The sequence below is a fragment of the Ovis aries genome, chromosome 17 (assembly GCF_016772045.2).
Source record: "Ovis aries strain OAR_USU_Benz2616 breed Rambouillet chromosome 17, ARS-UI_Ramb_v3.0, whole genome shotgun sequence".
Lineage (NCBI taxonomy): Eukaryota > Metazoa > Chordata > Mammalia > Artiodactyla > Bovidae > Ovis > Ovis aries.
The window spans coordinates 61,301,309-61,316,984 of record NC_056070.1 but is presented as its reverse complement, the minus strand read 5'-3'; the positions used below and the strand labels follow the sequence as shown (position 1 = coordinate 61,316,984).

The 15,676-nt window shown below is 49.4% G+C and overlaps 1 protein-coding gene across 8 annotated transcripts in view; it reads right to left on the bottom strand.

Annotated features, from left to right (window-relative positions):
• The window catches only part of TPCN1 (two pore segment channel 1), a 65,115-nt gene extending 49,687 nt beyond the window's left edge, over window positions 1-15,428 (bottom strand). The window contains exons 1-2 of one of the 8 annotated variants that reach the window (XM_027956566.3): window positions 15,230-15,428; window positions 12,220-12,456 (exon numbers count right to left, since the gene is read on the bottom strand). In XM_027956566.3, the coding sequence (XP_027812367.1) occupies window positions 12,220-12,331 (112 nt within the window). In that variant the 5' untranslated portion in view covers window positions 12,332-12,456; window positions 15,230-15,428. Of the gene's footprint in view, window positions 1-9,300; window positions 9,366-12,211; window positions 12,457-15,229 lie in introns of those variants that run through there. The other 7 variants (XM_060401233.1, XM_027956567.3, XM_042234665.2 and 4 more) reach the window with 7 other exon arrangements.
• Between the last annotated feature and the right edge of the window lie 248 nt (window positions 15,429-15,676).

The following is a 15,676-nucleotide window of genomic DNA, read 5'->3' as shown; positions in this document are numbered from 1 at the left end:
AGTGTCAGACTTTATTTTTGGGGGCTCCAAAATCACTGCAGATGGTGACTGCAGCCATGAAATTAAAAGACCCTTAATCCTTGGAAGAAAAGTTATAACCAACCTAGATAACATATTCAAAAGCAGAGACATTACTTTGCCAACTAAGGTCCGTCTAGTCAAGGCTATGGTTTTCCAGTAGTCATGTATGGATCTGAGAGTTGGACTGTGAAGAAGGCTGAGCGCCGAAAAATTGATGCTTTTGAACTGTGGTGTTGGAGAAGACTCTTGAGAGTCCCTTGGACTGCACGGAGATCCAACCAGTCCATTCTGAAAGAGATCAGCCCTGGGATTTCTTTGGAAGCTGCTGCTAAGTCGCTTCAGTTGTGTCCGACTCTGTGAGACCCCACAGACGGCAGCCCACTAGGCTCCTCTGTCCCTGGGATTCTCCAGGCAAGAACACTGAAGTGGGAAGGAATGATGCTAAAGCTGAAACTCCAGTACTTTGGCCACCTCATGCAAAGAGTTGACTCATTGGAAAAGACTCTGATGCTGGGAGGGACTGGGGGCAGGAAGAGAAGGGGACGACCGAGGATGAGATGGCTGGATGGCATCACTGACTCGATGGACGTGAATCTGAGTGAACTCCGGGAGTTGGTGATGGACAGGGAGGCCTGGCGTGCTGCGATTCATGGGGTCGCAAAGAGTCGGACACCACTGAGCCACTGAACTGAACTGAACTGAGGCTCAAGGAGGGGGGTCATTGCTACTTTGTTGAAAATTTGCTACTTTGTTGAAAATGAAACCCTGACACTTTACTATTAAGAGTTTTTCCATTTACTGAGTTGGTACCTGGAATGTCACCTGAAATTTCCTATGTCAACCCTGCATGGGGACATTTTTATCCCCATTTTACTGATGAAGAAACTGAAACTCAGAGGGAAGCCAAAGCTTAGCTCCTCATTCAAGGCTGCACACTTGCTAAGACAGGGCACTGGAAATTCAACCCCATCCTTTGCTGTAGACCAAGAGACTCTGAAGAAACGTTAGAATGAACTAGATTATCAGCCCGTATTATCACTCCACCAATGCATACACATTTCTAACCACCTGAGGATTCTCCCAAGCCCTTTCCCCGTCTCCAGACTGGGGAGCTCCTGGCCACCCCAGGGCAGTGTCCGAGCTCCCAAAAGGAAACAGGCAGCAAAAAGCAAACAGGTCAACTGGCCTCAAGGCTGAGCAAGCTCTGTGACTGAGAAAGTCTGGGCCCCGTGGAGGCAACCAGACGGGCTCCAGGGTGCTCAGTACAAGCTGCCATTCGCAGCAAGGCAGGCCAGCCAAGAGCAAACAGCAGAGCTGGCAAGAGGGGACCCTGGGGTGTCACAGAGAGAAGGCATCACGCTTGTCAACGACCACCCACGAGTGAGAGCCAACGCATCCGGCAGCTTGGAGCGGCTCCAGGCCATTAGCCGGTGCTGAGCACAATGGCTCTCCCAGAGCTGGTTTCCAGCAAGAGCTAAAAGGATAAGAAAAATAAATAAATAAAAACCCAGTCTAACAAAAAGAGAGATTAGCAAGAGGGAAAGGCAGCCTACGAGTGGTGGAGTGGTGGTGGGTGAGTTCAGAGGTGGGTGAAGGTGGGACCTGGGCTGATATAGAAATTATGGGCCATGTGAGGGTCCTTGAGAATTTTGAAAGCAGAGACCAAAGACATGCCCCAGGCCGGCTGCTCCTAGGGGAAGCAGAGGCCAGGGTCCACCTGGGCTATTTCTGACCTGATCACGTGGGGATGAGTCTTCTGGTCAACCCAGTGGTTTCCACAGGCTGGTTAAGATGTAACAGACTCTCTTGGGTGTTTGGAGAACCTGGTGACTCACTCCCAGATCCCTTACTTCACATGTGTCTGTTTATTAGGTGTCCAGGGTGTGTGCAGGAAAGATGTGGTTTGTGCTTTTGCCCAAACATGTGCTCCTGGAAAGAGGCACAACACATCAGGACCCAAAACAAGAACACCTACTTAGACATTCCTGTCTTGTCCAACCAGCCCACCCCAAATGGGCATCATGGAGACATGAGAAAGAAATCCACCAACGGGTTAAACCCTGATTAAAAGGAATATGGTTGGGGACTTCCCTGGTGGTCCAATGACTAAGACTCCTAATACAGGGGGGCTGGGTTTGATCCCTGGTCAGGGAACTAGACCTCACATGCTGCAACTGAGACACGGAGCAGCCAAATACATTAAAAAAAAAAAAAAAAAAGGAACATGGTTTACAAAACCCAGCTCAATACTGGATGAACCAAGGGGTATTAATCATACTATGAAAGGATACTTTGCCAAACTCAACCCTCCTGCTCATATTTTAAATCATCTACTTCACCAAAATTTCATTTTCTCATAACCTTTAGGAATCCATCATGGCACAAAGCAAACTGATTCAGTACATGAGACATTAATCAAATCTATCACGTGCAGGTGCTGGGGAGGGAGTGGGCCTCCGCGCATCTATTCAGAGGATTCAAAGGTGCAGAAGTGCAGTCGTGACCCTGGTCGCTTAGGGAAGGCTCCATGGAAACAGAGGACCAGATCTTCAGCTGGAGAAAGCTGAAGGGGGATGGATCAGGAGTAAGAGACCGCAGCCGATGGGAAGTTTTGGTGGCGAAAGTGGTTCAAGTAAAATTTTAAAAAGCGAGGTTGTGTGATTGTTAAACAAATGAGATGACAGTGGAACTTACTTGGCAGTCCAGGGGTTAATACTCCATGCTCCCAATGCTGGGGGCACGGGTTCAATCCCTAGTTAGGCAAGTAACATCTTGCCTGATGTGTGGTTTGGCCAAAAAGTAGACAAATAAATGAGATGGTGTGAGCAGCCCCACAGTTAAGACTTCTGCTTGTTTGTTCTGATTGCTGAGGGGGTGGAGTGAAGGAACAGAGGCCAGTCAGGCAGGGGTGTAACTGTGGGGGATGTTCTCCTGGCCTGGAAAGTGCTGGGGCCACTGCCAGCTGGGTGGGGTCACTGCCAGGTGGGTGGGGTGAGGCTGGGAAGGTGGATCAGAGGGCTTGGCCTTCAAGGGCTTCATTTTCATTTGATCCAAGAATTGGGCCTAACTCTTACCAAGTGATGAAAGTGAAAGAGTAGAGTGAAAAGGTTGGCTTAAAACTCAACATTCAGAAAACTCAGATCGTGGCATCCGGTCCCATCACTTCATGGCAAATAGATGAGGAAACAATGGAAACAATGACAGACTATTTTGGGGGCTCCAAAATCACTGCAGATGGTGACTGCAGCCATATTAAAGGATGCTTGCTCCTTGAAAGAAAAGCTATGACCAACCTAGACAGCATATTAAAAATCAGAGACATTACTTTGTCAACAAAGGTCCGTCTAGTCAAGGCTATGGTTTTTCTAGTAGTCATGTATGGATGTGAGAGTTGGACTATAAAGAAAGCTGAGCGCCGAAGAATTGATGCTTTAGAACTGTGATGCTGGAGAAGACTCTTGAGAGTCCCATGGACTGCAAGGAGATCCAACCAGTCAATCCTAAAAGAAATCAGTCCTGAATATTCATTGGAAGGACTGATGCTAAAGCTGAAACTCCAATACTTTGGCTACCTGATGCAAAGAACTGACTCATTTGAAAAGACCCTGATGCTGGGAAAGATTGAAGGCAGGAGGAGAAGGGGACGACAGAGGATGAGATGGTTGGATGGCATCACCGACTCAATAGACATGACTTTGAGCAAGCTCTGGGAGTTGGTGATGGACAGGGAAGCCTGACATGCTGCAGTCCATGGGGTCGCAAAGAGTTGGACACAACTGAGCGACTGAACTGAGAACTTGGAGGGAGACACATTCCCTCTGGGCAAGGCCTGAAAACAGAAACGGCAAGTCTGTAATCCGAAACCAAGAGGGCAGCACGGGCCTGCCTGTATGGACATGCGCTGGGCGTGCAGCAGCCCAGCAACACTGATGATGAATGAGGCCCACTGCCCCACTACCCGCCCCTGCAGGTCACTTCCTGCCCCACCCTTCCAATTACACATCTGAAAAACAGGGATACTCTTACTTCTCAAGGGCTCTTAGGAGCCACCACCTATGTAAACATTACTGCACACACAGTCACCAATTGCAATCAACTGTAATAGGGCTTAGGACTTCCCTGTTGATTCAGCGGCTAAGACTCCACGCTCCCAATACAGGGGGCCTGGGTTTGGTCCCTGGTCAGGGAACTAGATCCCACATGCAGCAACTACGAGCTGGCATGCAGCAACTAAGACCTGGCACAGTCAAATGAATAAATAAAAATATTTTTTAAAAACTGTAATAGGTTTACAGTGTTGCTGCCTCCAGCAAGAGAGAAACAAGACTGGCTCTGGGGAAGACTTCTACTTCGAGGTGGTATAACGGATGCCCTGATTTGCAGCTTCTGGATTCATCTTTGAGCCAGGATGCAGGGGTGGTGCCCACGGAGCACTAAAGGGAGATACTTGCATATGTTGTTCCAAATGCAGGCTGAGCCACCATACGTTCACCTGGGAGACTCCCCAGACATTACTGATTCTTCCAGGGAAGAACAAAGCCCCTAAATCTTGCCTTAAAAAAAAGATGTGAGGGCTTCCCTGGCAGTCCAGTGGTTAGGTATTCGCCTGTCAATGCAGGAAGACAGACACAGAAAGAGAAAAAAATGCCCAATCTGGCTTGATTGCAAAGCTGAATGAAATCTGATCTTTCTTTCTGTGAAGCATGAAGAGGCAGGGACAAGTGCCCCCAGCCAGTTCTGAATCTCTCGGCACCCAGAACCTGAGTTTCCCCGATCAGAAGTGCGCGGGTTTCCAGAGCTGCGTGGCCCTGGGTAAGTTTCAGCCTCTCAGGGTGTCCGTTTCCTCTGCTGTCAGAGACAGATGCTGAACCAACAGCACAGCTCTGCTGGGAGGATCCAGTTACAGAGACAGCACAAAGTGCTTTCAGACGCTGCCGGGCAGTTGATAGGGGCTCAATACCCATGAGCCGTTATTTTTATTGTGAATGACCTTGCGCAGCTTGGACCGAGAGGGAGAGAAGGGAGAGTCAGGAAACAATCAGAGAAGTCACCCAGGAAAGGGAGTCCAGAGGGCTCCCTTCATAGGTGGGATGGGGCAGTCTGAGGACCAACTTTCCTCCAGGGGCCTGAGGGGTATGGGGTGGTGGGGGCAGGGGGTGATCCCTTGGTGCCTCATCTGGGTTTCCTTCCAGGTCCACCGTGCTGTGATCTGCGAGGCAGCCCCGGGCAGGACACTGCGGCCAGGAGCCATCAGAGCCCCACCTCCCCCGCTCCCTCCCTGACTCAGAAGCTGAGAAGTTGCCTGTTCTGCCTCACGAAATGCTCTTGGAGCAAATGTGAACGTAGAGACCCCCCTAAGGGGACGGGAAAGAGCAATGGAGCCGGCGCTCCAGCCCGCGCCCAGCTGCCATTGCCGCCATTCCGATGCGGCAGCTTCTCTGCGTGGCATTTCATGGCAGGGGGGCCCAAGGCAACAGACAGGATCCCCCACGAAGACTCGGAGTGGGGAGGAAGTGAAAGGCTTCAAGTGTCGCTTATGAGGCTGGAACCCAGCGTGCCAGATGCGTGTGTTTTAATTGGTGTCTCTGCCAGCCGGGCGACACGACCATCCTGTCGTGTCCCTGGCGAGGCCCTGGGAAAGCCCGGGGGCCGACTCTAGTGGAGCCAAATGCCCAAGCTCCCTGGGAGGCTGAGAAAGCCTGAATGCTGTTCAGCCTCCAGCTGCCATGCTGCCTCCCCTTCCCCACTTGGTGGTGGCCACCTGCCAGGCCAGCAGTGAGGCACCTTTGCCTCAGTTCTTGGCCTGGGTTCAGCACCCCAAGAAGCCCTGTCTCTAGGCATGACAATAACGTCTACAACTGGCTGAGCACCCACCACGGGCACCACACGTGTGACCTCACTAAATCCCCACAACTCTCCTGGAAGATGCTATCGTGATCCCACCCTACAGATGAGGAGGCTGAGGCTTGGAGACACTAAGTCCCGTACTCGCCTAGGTCAGGAAGCCTGCAGTTTGACTCCAGAGCCCGAATGCTTAACCACTTCACTGCCCAGTGTATCACGGGTGACAAAAGCTACCTGGGTCCTTGGGCTTTACTTTCTCTCTGGCGAGTGTGCTGGGGAAGCTCGGTCAGAGAAAAAACTGCAGACACTGATTTCTGTGATGGAGAGCCTGCCTCGGGGTTAGGTCTCCCCCGGGTATTTAGCCCCACCACTCTCTCCCAGCTCAGGTTGGCCATGTCTGCCCTGGGGCCAACATGATGGAGATGGGTGCCAGCTAGTTCTAGCTGCCATGAAAACTCTGGAAAGGGAGCCAGGGTACCCGCTGTATATCAGCCCCTGCAAGGGAGCAGTGGCCCACCTGGATGGAGATGGCCCACCATGACAGAGATGGGTGCCAGCTGGTTCTGGCTGCATGAAAACTCTGGAAAAGGAGCCAGGGCGCCCACTGTATATTGGCCGCTGCAAGGGAGCAGTGGTTCTCCACCTTGTACTGGGTCCCAGGTAAGTGCCAATGAAGTCTTAGGAATCAGGGTGAAGGAGGCAAAGGGGTCCTGTTACTCTATCACCTTAGGTCTTATCCCCACAGGACTTGTCACCAGGGAACCATGAACCACCAGCGCCAAGGTATCGCCTGAGACAAAGTGCCCTGCTCCAGCCTCAGCCCCGGCCTTGCCACAATCCCTTCATCACCCAATAGCATAGGCCCATCTTAGGCAGCGGCTGGGCTTAAAGGCAATAAGAAGGTGAAAGCTGAGAGTGAGCAGAATTCCCCAAGAAGATACTTTGTATGGCCCACCACACTCTACAGTCCAGGGACAGTCAAGATCACTGACTGCTGCACAGGGCAGACAGCAGGCTCTCTCTAAACCACGATGTCGAACGCCAAACCCACTGACTATTTTCAAGGTTACTCCTAATTTCCAGGCTTTAAATACTTCAGCTCATACCTTCCTCCTTTATCAACCTGACATCTCCTGCCTGTGAGTCATTCATTAGCATTTCAGCTGCCACATTTATAGCCCAGAGATGTTTTAAGTCTTGGATACAATCCATCCTTGCCCAAATAAGGGGGAAAAAAAAAATCCAAGCCCTCTGGTTTCCTATAGGGACAATTCCCCAGCTTCCAGCATCCCTAGCATAGAGTCAAAGGTCACAAGCAGCACAGCCAGATTCCTGGGGACCTCATCTAAGGAAAGGGCAGGAGTGCTATGGACTGAATTACATCTCCCTAAAATTTCTATGTTGAAAGTCTCACCACCAGGGCCTCAGAATGTGATGGTATTCAAAGAGCAGAGCCTCTAAAGTTGTAATTGAGGCAAAATGAGGTCATGGGGTGGGCCCTAATCCAACAGGAGGGGTAGCCTGATACGAAGAGATCAGGACACACACTGCAGACACGGTGAGCAGCAGCTGTCCGAAAGAGGCCTCAAACACACCAATCCTATTGACACCGTGCTCTTGGGCTTGCAGCCTGCAGAACTCTGAGACCACGCACTTCCGCCGCCGTGGAGCTCTGTCATGGCAGCCTGAGCACACAGAGACGGGAGGGTGTGGGACACGGCACGGCTGCGGGGGCGGGGTGGAGGCCCAGGCTCAGCCAAGGCTCCTGCCCTCAGAGAACTGGCTTAGCTCTCAGCGGCTGTTGTACCCACATAGCTGCCAACTTTGCTGAAGGCGTCGGGCTGCAGAAAACTCCTTAACCCCTCAAGGGTTTAGATTGGCCACAGACTGGGGGAGCAAGGATGGCAGCCTCCCCGGGGCAATCAGCTGTGCTGGGAGTGATGAGACCCCAACCACTGGTGAGCAGAGGCAGGAAGGGATGCCACTCATCTCTGATGGGACCCTCAGACAGCCCCTCCGCTCCTGCGACCTGAGACAGCTATTGTGTTTAGTTGCTCAGTCAGGTCCGATTCTTTGTGGCCCCATGGAATGTAACCCACCAGGCTCCTCTGTCCGTGGCATTATCCCAGCAAGAATACTGGAGTGGGTTGCTATTTCCTCCTCCAGGGGATCTTCCTGACTCAGGGACTGAACCCACATCTCCTGTGGCTCCTGCCCTGGCAAGCAGATTCTTTACCTCTGAGTCACCTGGGAAGCCCCTCCCATGAGCTCTGAGGTTCCAGAAACCCAGCTAGGTTTATCTGGACCATGACTTTTTTTTTCTTCTTACCAAATTACATCAGGCTTAATAGTGGCCCCCATAGGTATGCCCAAGTTGTTACTGCCAGAACTTGCAAAGGTGACCTTGTTTGGAGAAATGATCTTTGCACATGTGATCACGGATTTTGAGCTGAGATCACCCTGGATTTATGGTGGGCCTTTGTTTGTTTGTGCTTAGTCATATCTGACTCTGTAACTCCATGGACTGTAGCCTGCCAGGCTCCTCTGTCCATAGAATTTTCCAGGCAAGAATACTGGAGTGGGTTGCCATTTCCTACTCCATGGACCATGCTTGTTGAATGCTCACCTACAGTAGGCATTGAGCTATGTGATATGTGGATGAATAAATACTTGGGGCCTAGGAGGTGATCAGATGGTTAAACAGTTGCTTCCGCACAGTAAGCTGGTGTAATAATAATGGAAGCCTAGATCAGATACCACAGCAGAAAAGGGCGGTAAGTAGTCAGCCCATCAGGAAATAGTGGTTCAGTGAAGGCTTCAAAGTGATGGGATTATCAGCAGGATTATCAAGACAGAACTGAAGCTCCTGAGTAAACAAGCGCCCAGGGAAAACATGCCAGGAAGTTACCAGCAAGGCAGAGAGGTCTGAGAATGTACCGGGGATTCAGAGAACTAGAAGTGTGGGGTAAGGCAGGAAATGGAACTGGTCAGGCAAGAAGACGCTAGAACATGCATATGCTGGCTAAGGAGCTGCATCCTGCCGGGCACAGGAAGGTCTTGAGAACCTGAGCAAGCTGGGGAAATCATAGGCAGACCTCAGAAATATTGCGGGTCCAATTCCAGACCACTATGATCAAGTGAAGACTGCAATAAAGCGAGTCACATGACTTTTTTGGTTTCCTAGTGTATAACGTCTGTATTTCTACAGACTTCCCTGGTGGTCCAGTGGCTGAGACTCCATGTTCCCAATGCAGGGGGGCCAGGTTCGATCCCTGGTCAGGGAACTAGATCCCACATGCCGCAACTGAGAGTTCACACGCTGCAATTAAGACCTGACACAGCCAAATAAATCAATTTGAAACATGTGTGTGTGTGTGTGTATATATATGCTATAAAGCATTATATAGCATTATGCTTAAAAAACAATGCACATACCTTAATTAATTTAGCAAGCGAGTAACCATCATCTGAGCCTTCAGTGAACCGCCAATTTTTTTTTGCTGGTGGAGGATTTGAAATAATGCAATAATTACCAAAACGTGACACAGAGACAGGAAGTGAGCAAATGCTGTTGGGAAAACAGTGCTGAGAGACTTGTTCGATGCAAGGTTGCCAAAAACTTTCAATTTGTCGGGGGAAAAAAGTATGCACAAAGCACAGCAAAACAAGATTTGTGTTTTAGATGGACCACTCAGACAAGTGGGAGGCGGACCTTGAGAAGAAAGTCAGTGCCAAGATCCAAGAATGAAACAAGAAAGGCCCAGATGGGGACTTCCCTGGTGGTCCAGTGGTTGAGAATTCACCTTCTGCTGCAGAGGACACAGGTTCGATCCTCGGTCAGGAAGCTGGGATCCCGCAAGCCATGGAGCAACAAAGCCCATGCACCTTGATTACTGAGCCTGCGTGACACAGCTAGAGAGAAGCCTCGTGTCATAGTGAAAGATCCTGCATGCCACAGCCCAGTTCAGCCAAAAATAGAATATTTTTTTAAAAAAGAAAGATACCCCAATACCAAATAAAAAGTTTAAAGTTGGAGAAAAAAAAAAGTTAAAAGATTAAGAGGAATTGATGTTTAACAAGGTTAAAAAAAAAGAGAGAGAGAGAGAGAGAAAGCAAAGCCCGCACAGAGGAGGTGGAGCATGCAGGCCTCCTCTGAAATCTTCCCTTTTCTTCAAGAGGCGCTGTTATTTTTCTCAGCCAAGCTGGGTGGGTTACACCCATTAGTTTTTAGAGGTTTTAACAAATATCTCAGGAAGAGGGTGAGAGAGTAACCTGATGCGCCAATGCACTTGCCAGAGCGCATAATTTCCCTGGACCCTGTCAGTTTATATTGTTTTCCTTAAACAAACTAAAACAAGCCACCAACTTTGCCAAGAAAGGGACAGCCTCACAAGCGGCCGATCCAACGTTAGTTTTATTGTCTACTTGGCCTATTTCTTAGTCATCAAGCACCGCCTTCGCTTCAAAACCTGATCTTGATGTAGAGCTATGCCTCTCTTCCCACTTTGATTCTGCAGGAGAGTTAGACACCCTGCCATCAGCTCTGACACTTGGGAGGACTTAAAAGTGGCACCCGTGACAATGATCAAGAGCCCAATTCAGAACCCTGAGCCTGGCTATTTCCAGAATGATCCATACCCTTGGATGTCAACCACATTCCCTCCAGCCCAGTCCCTCACTGGCCATGGATGGAACCACTACCCTCTCTAGTGGGCAGCCTACTCTGAAGCTGAGACTATGTCACATTCATTTACATCCCATTCCCCAAAGCACCTTACACAGGGTGATGGGGAAAGGTCAGCGAGGCGTTGCTGCTTGCTAGCTATGTGACCCTGGACAAGTTACCTAACCTCTCTGAAGCTTTTCTTCCCCAGCAAATATGGATGATAACAATAACTCCATTCTGAGGTTACATGATGAAATAATACATGTAAATGCTGACGGCCAGCACTTACATTTATTAAGGCCTTGTGAAGAAAAAAGGAGGAGGAAAAGAAGAGGGAAGAGGGGAGGAGAAGGAAAAAAGGGAAAAGAGGAAGGGAAGAACTTTGGGGTCAAACAGTCTTACGTTCAAATCTCTGCAAAACTGCTACTTGGCTATGCAATGTTAGGTAAGTTCCTTAACCTCTCTGACTCACAGTTTTCTCCTCTGTAAACTAGGGATAATACTGCCTACTTTGCCAAAAGGATCTTAGTTAAGGTAACAGGTAAGAAGGAGCCTAACACTTAGCTTGCTGACTCTGGGGTATTTAAGAAGTGGGCCTGAAATCACAGCCACTGATATTTTTGGTCCTAAATGGCACTTAGGGAAAAATCTGGTCTCTATTCTAAGCTTCCTGGATCACCCAGCTCTGCCACTCTAGATGGGTGAACTGGCTAAAGCGGAGAGAGGCCAGTTTAGAGAAGCCAGGCCTCCCACTGCACTCCCATCCGTGGGAACAATGCTGTCCTTTACCACTTTCAAATGCAGGCTGTTAAGCTCCCTGTGAGCCAACTGTATTCTCTCTAGACAAAGGAGATGAGAGAGCCAGGCCTGCCTTTCCCTGGACCCAAGCAGTACCCCCTCTTTCCGAGCTCAGGAGCATGCCTGGTGGGTAGAACTCCCATCTGCTAAGGAGACCCTAAAGCACTAGCCCCTGACATCTTAGGACCTTCCAGAAGGCAAGTTATTTTAAGCTCTCCTGGACCCGAGGCCTGAGCAAATGGAACAAATGGCTTTGGAACAAAAAAGGTTTTTTTAAGACCTTTCATTCTGCCAGAAACACACTTAAAATCTAAAAAATTTAAAGCTCATCACCTATCTTGGGTTCACTTTGTGCTTCTGGGCTTTGGTTTAGAGGAAGACAAAGTGAAACAAACCCCAAACCCTCTGATCAATGGATTATGACAAATGTTTGCCCTCTTCCACTCCATCCTGTTCTGGGCGGTGCAGGGACTGAACGCCAGCGGGGAGAAGCAGTCAACGCCACTTTCCTGCCAAAGATCGGGCAGACGGAGGCTGATGTTGAAATCTGTTTCTTTTTTTAACAAGGAATGGGACAGGGATGCCAGCCAAGGAGCAGGTTTGCCTGAGGTCTCCACGAAGCATCCACGAACAGAACCAGGGTACCGCAGGTGCAAGGGAGGGGTGGAGCTGTGGGAAGCCGGGCAAGCTAGTCCCAGGGAACATCCCTAAATTGGGGCTGCAGGATTAGGACCCCACAGAATTAGTCTCCTACTAGCATATGTCAGAACTTGGGGGTCAAACGTGGAGTCAGGTATTCGGGTACATGAATCTACCATCAGACCACCAAGCCCACAACAAAACAAAAGCTGCACTCCCCCCCCCGCCCCCAGCACACCCTACCATCTTACTTCTGCTGGGCAGATCATCTGGGCCCAGGCCGTTGGAGGGAGCCACTGGGGCGCTGCCACTCTCATCCAAGGTCAGGATGAGGGGAACGTCATCATCTAAACTCATAGCCATGTTCTTCACACCTGCAGCCCTCAGGAGGTGATATCCAAGGCTTTAAATAGTCTCTGCTTTGAGCTCCCGGTCAAAGCCACTGGCCCCGAGGTGCTTCTCAGAAACTCCTCCATCAGTGGCATCTTCTAGAGTTTGGGGGATTAAAAAAAAAAAGAAAAAGACAATGATCATAAGACAACCATTGATGAAAATGTTCTGGAATCAGACAGCGGTGATGGTTGTATAACTTCACAAGTATACTAAAAATGGTACCCTTTAAGATGGTGGATCTTACAGTAATGTGAATTGTATCTTAATTAAAAAAAAAAAAAGATGTGCACATCACAGGATGTGCCACTGTGCTGTGCTTAGTCGCTCAGTCATGTCCAACTCTTTGCGACCCCGTAGACTGTAGTCTGCCAGGCTCCTCTGTTCATGGGGATTCTCTAGGCAAGAATATTGGAGTGGGTTGCCATGCCCTCCTCCAGGGGATTGTCCCAACCCAGGAATCAAACCCAGGTCTGTCTCATTGCAGGCAGGTTCTTTACTGTCTGAGCCAATAATATCACTGAAATATGGGGGATGGGACAGGAATTCTGCAAGAATAAATACTAAAAAGCTAAGCGTAATTATGTCTAGAGATTGATATTATGGCTAATATGTTCCATCTCCACCCCTCTTAACCCTTGTTTGTGTGTTTCGTAAAGATTTTAAATACTTTGTGAAGTCGCTCAGTCGTGTCCGACTCTTTGCGACCCCATGGACTGTAGCCCACCAGCCTCCTCTCTCCATGAGATTCTCCAGGCAAGAGTACTGGAGTGGGTTGCCATTTCCTTCTCCAGGGGATTTTCCCAACCCAGGGATTGAACCTGGGTCTCCCGTATTCCAGGCAGACACTTTAACCTCTGAGCCATATAAATGTATATACTATATATATATATATATATATATATATATATATGACCGTTCATATAATAGTAATTAGTACTCAGTGAGGGTTTACTATGTACTGGGGCTCTTCTAGCAAGTTTAAGTAAAGTTGACTGAAAGTCAATAATAGTAAGTAAGATTATTGTCCCACTTTACAGAAGAGGAGACTTAAGGCTCAGAGAGGTTAAGTGACTTGTCCAAGATCCCACAGCAGGAAAGTGGGAAAGCACAATCTGACTCCAGACCTGTGCTCCCAGCCACCATGCTACAATTCTTCCAAGTCCAGCCCTGGTATTTAGGCAGCACTAGCTCCAATGACCTATAAATAGTGTGCCAGGTCATCTAAACTTACCCATATCATTCTTACAAAGGCACTATTCTCCTAGATTTAGGTATTTGGGGAGAAAAGGGAAGAGACTAGAATATTTTTTTAAATGAAATGCTTATTTGGAACTTTCAATTCAAAACAGTCAGAACTAGCCTTTTACAGTTCCTATTTATACACATTCCTGTTTCCGTTGAGGACCAAAAGAAATGCAAGCACTCAGCAGATCTAACAGCAGACCTTTGAACTTGAAAACAGCAGCAGGTTCCTTCCTCAAACTGCAGTGTTCTGGTCTCAATCAAGTTTGCCTCCAAATCAACCCACTGAATGGCAACCCAGCAATTTACCTCCTTCAGAAACCTCCACGACCATTTGAGGCAGGCCCCTGTGCATCAATGGCTTCTTAAAAAGTAGGCAGTTTAAAAATGAGCACTATTCTTTGCTGCTAAGACTGTAGCGCTCTACCCAGCAAACTTCCTGTGAGATTTTTTTTTTAAGTTTCCTCCAGATCTGGGGATTCATTTTACTTTTAAATCTCAGTGGTGGGAAAACAGAAAAGGAAATTCCAAATGAGATGCTACCATTTGGCTGTCTTAAAGCATTTTATGTCTTTTCTTTTTTTTTTTTTTTGGCTTAAACTTTTCACCACAGATACTTTCAAATATACTCAAATGTAGAGAGAATATGTAAATGAACTTCCTTGTATTGATCACTCAGCCCTGACAATTATTAACATCTTGTCCTGGCCAGTATTTATTTTGAAGGCTGGAGAGGCTATTAACCTTTTCAACTCATCAAGAAGAGCTTTCCTAATTATATCGTTGTTATTATAGTAGCTACTGGCTTTTATTTTAACTGTATAATATATGACTGTTTGCTTGTAATGAATGCATTAGTTTTGTGGCTCTCAGAGGGGGTTATCACAACAGAGACATATGTGCCTCAATATGTGAATAGTGTTGCTGTTAGGAAATTTTACTCAGCTGATGTCCCCACTTCACAATGAGGAAAGTGAGGTTTAGAGGGGTTAAATTAACCGACCTCTTGTAAGTAGACCGCTGGGAAGTAATAGAGCCCAGATTTCAACCCAGGCAGTCTCACCCTCCCTGCTTAACCATTACCCTTCCTCTCTTCCCAGACCAGTCCCCTCATCTGAATTCAAACCCATAATTTTAGAGAGGGAAAACTGAGGCTCGGGGAAGAGAAGGGACGTTACTTAAAGTCACAGTGCTTCTCCCTCTAGAGAGGACCCAGAATGGAAGGGTCACCCCTTAGGGAAAGGTCCCAGGGAAAGCCGGCAGGCCGTCCCGCGCTCCACTCGGGCAGACGGACCGGGCAAGAGTCTCTTGCAGGGTGGGTGGACTGAGGGCTCCAGGGAGATGAGCATTTGAGAGAGAAAGGGGAGCGAAGAGGCGTGCGGGATTCTACTCCACGTGTTCGACTTTGAGCCCCCTCTCCCGCCCCGGGCTTCCTCGGGCGGTCCCCACGCTGGGCCCCCTCCCCACATCAGGACTGGAGGGAGAGAAGCGCAGCAATGAACTTCCCCGCAACCCCTCTTGGCCCGACCTGCCCGCCTCCCACACCCAAATACCCAGCCGCAACCTTTCACTCCGAGCCCCCTGCCCCTTGACCTCTGCCCTCTCCTCTGACCATCCCTCACATGCCTCGAATTCTTACACGCGCCGCCCCAGCAACCCGGACCGACCGCCGGGGTCCGCACAGCACAGCACAGCCCGCCGGCGCAGCCGCCAAAGCCCCGAGCCCGGAGCTGTTGCAGCTGCAGCAGCCGCCGCAGAAACCGCCACCTCAGCCGCTGCCACCACGGCAGCTGCGCCAGCTCTCCCATCCGCCGCCTACTGTCCCCTTCGCCTGGCCGGCACCGCCCCAGTCCCCCCTTCGCCGCGCCCTATTGGCTAACTCGGGCGTCATGATGATCTCTGATTGGCCAATCCTTACGTCCTTCCCCAGTTAATACAAGCCTCCTTGCCCACCTCCCTGGGGAAGAGAGGCGGGACAAAGAAGCTCCGCCCCTTTCACGCCTATTCTCCCCGCCTTACTCGTTCAGCTTAACCCTGAGGGACGCCCGGCTCTTCCAATTGGTGGAGAGTTAG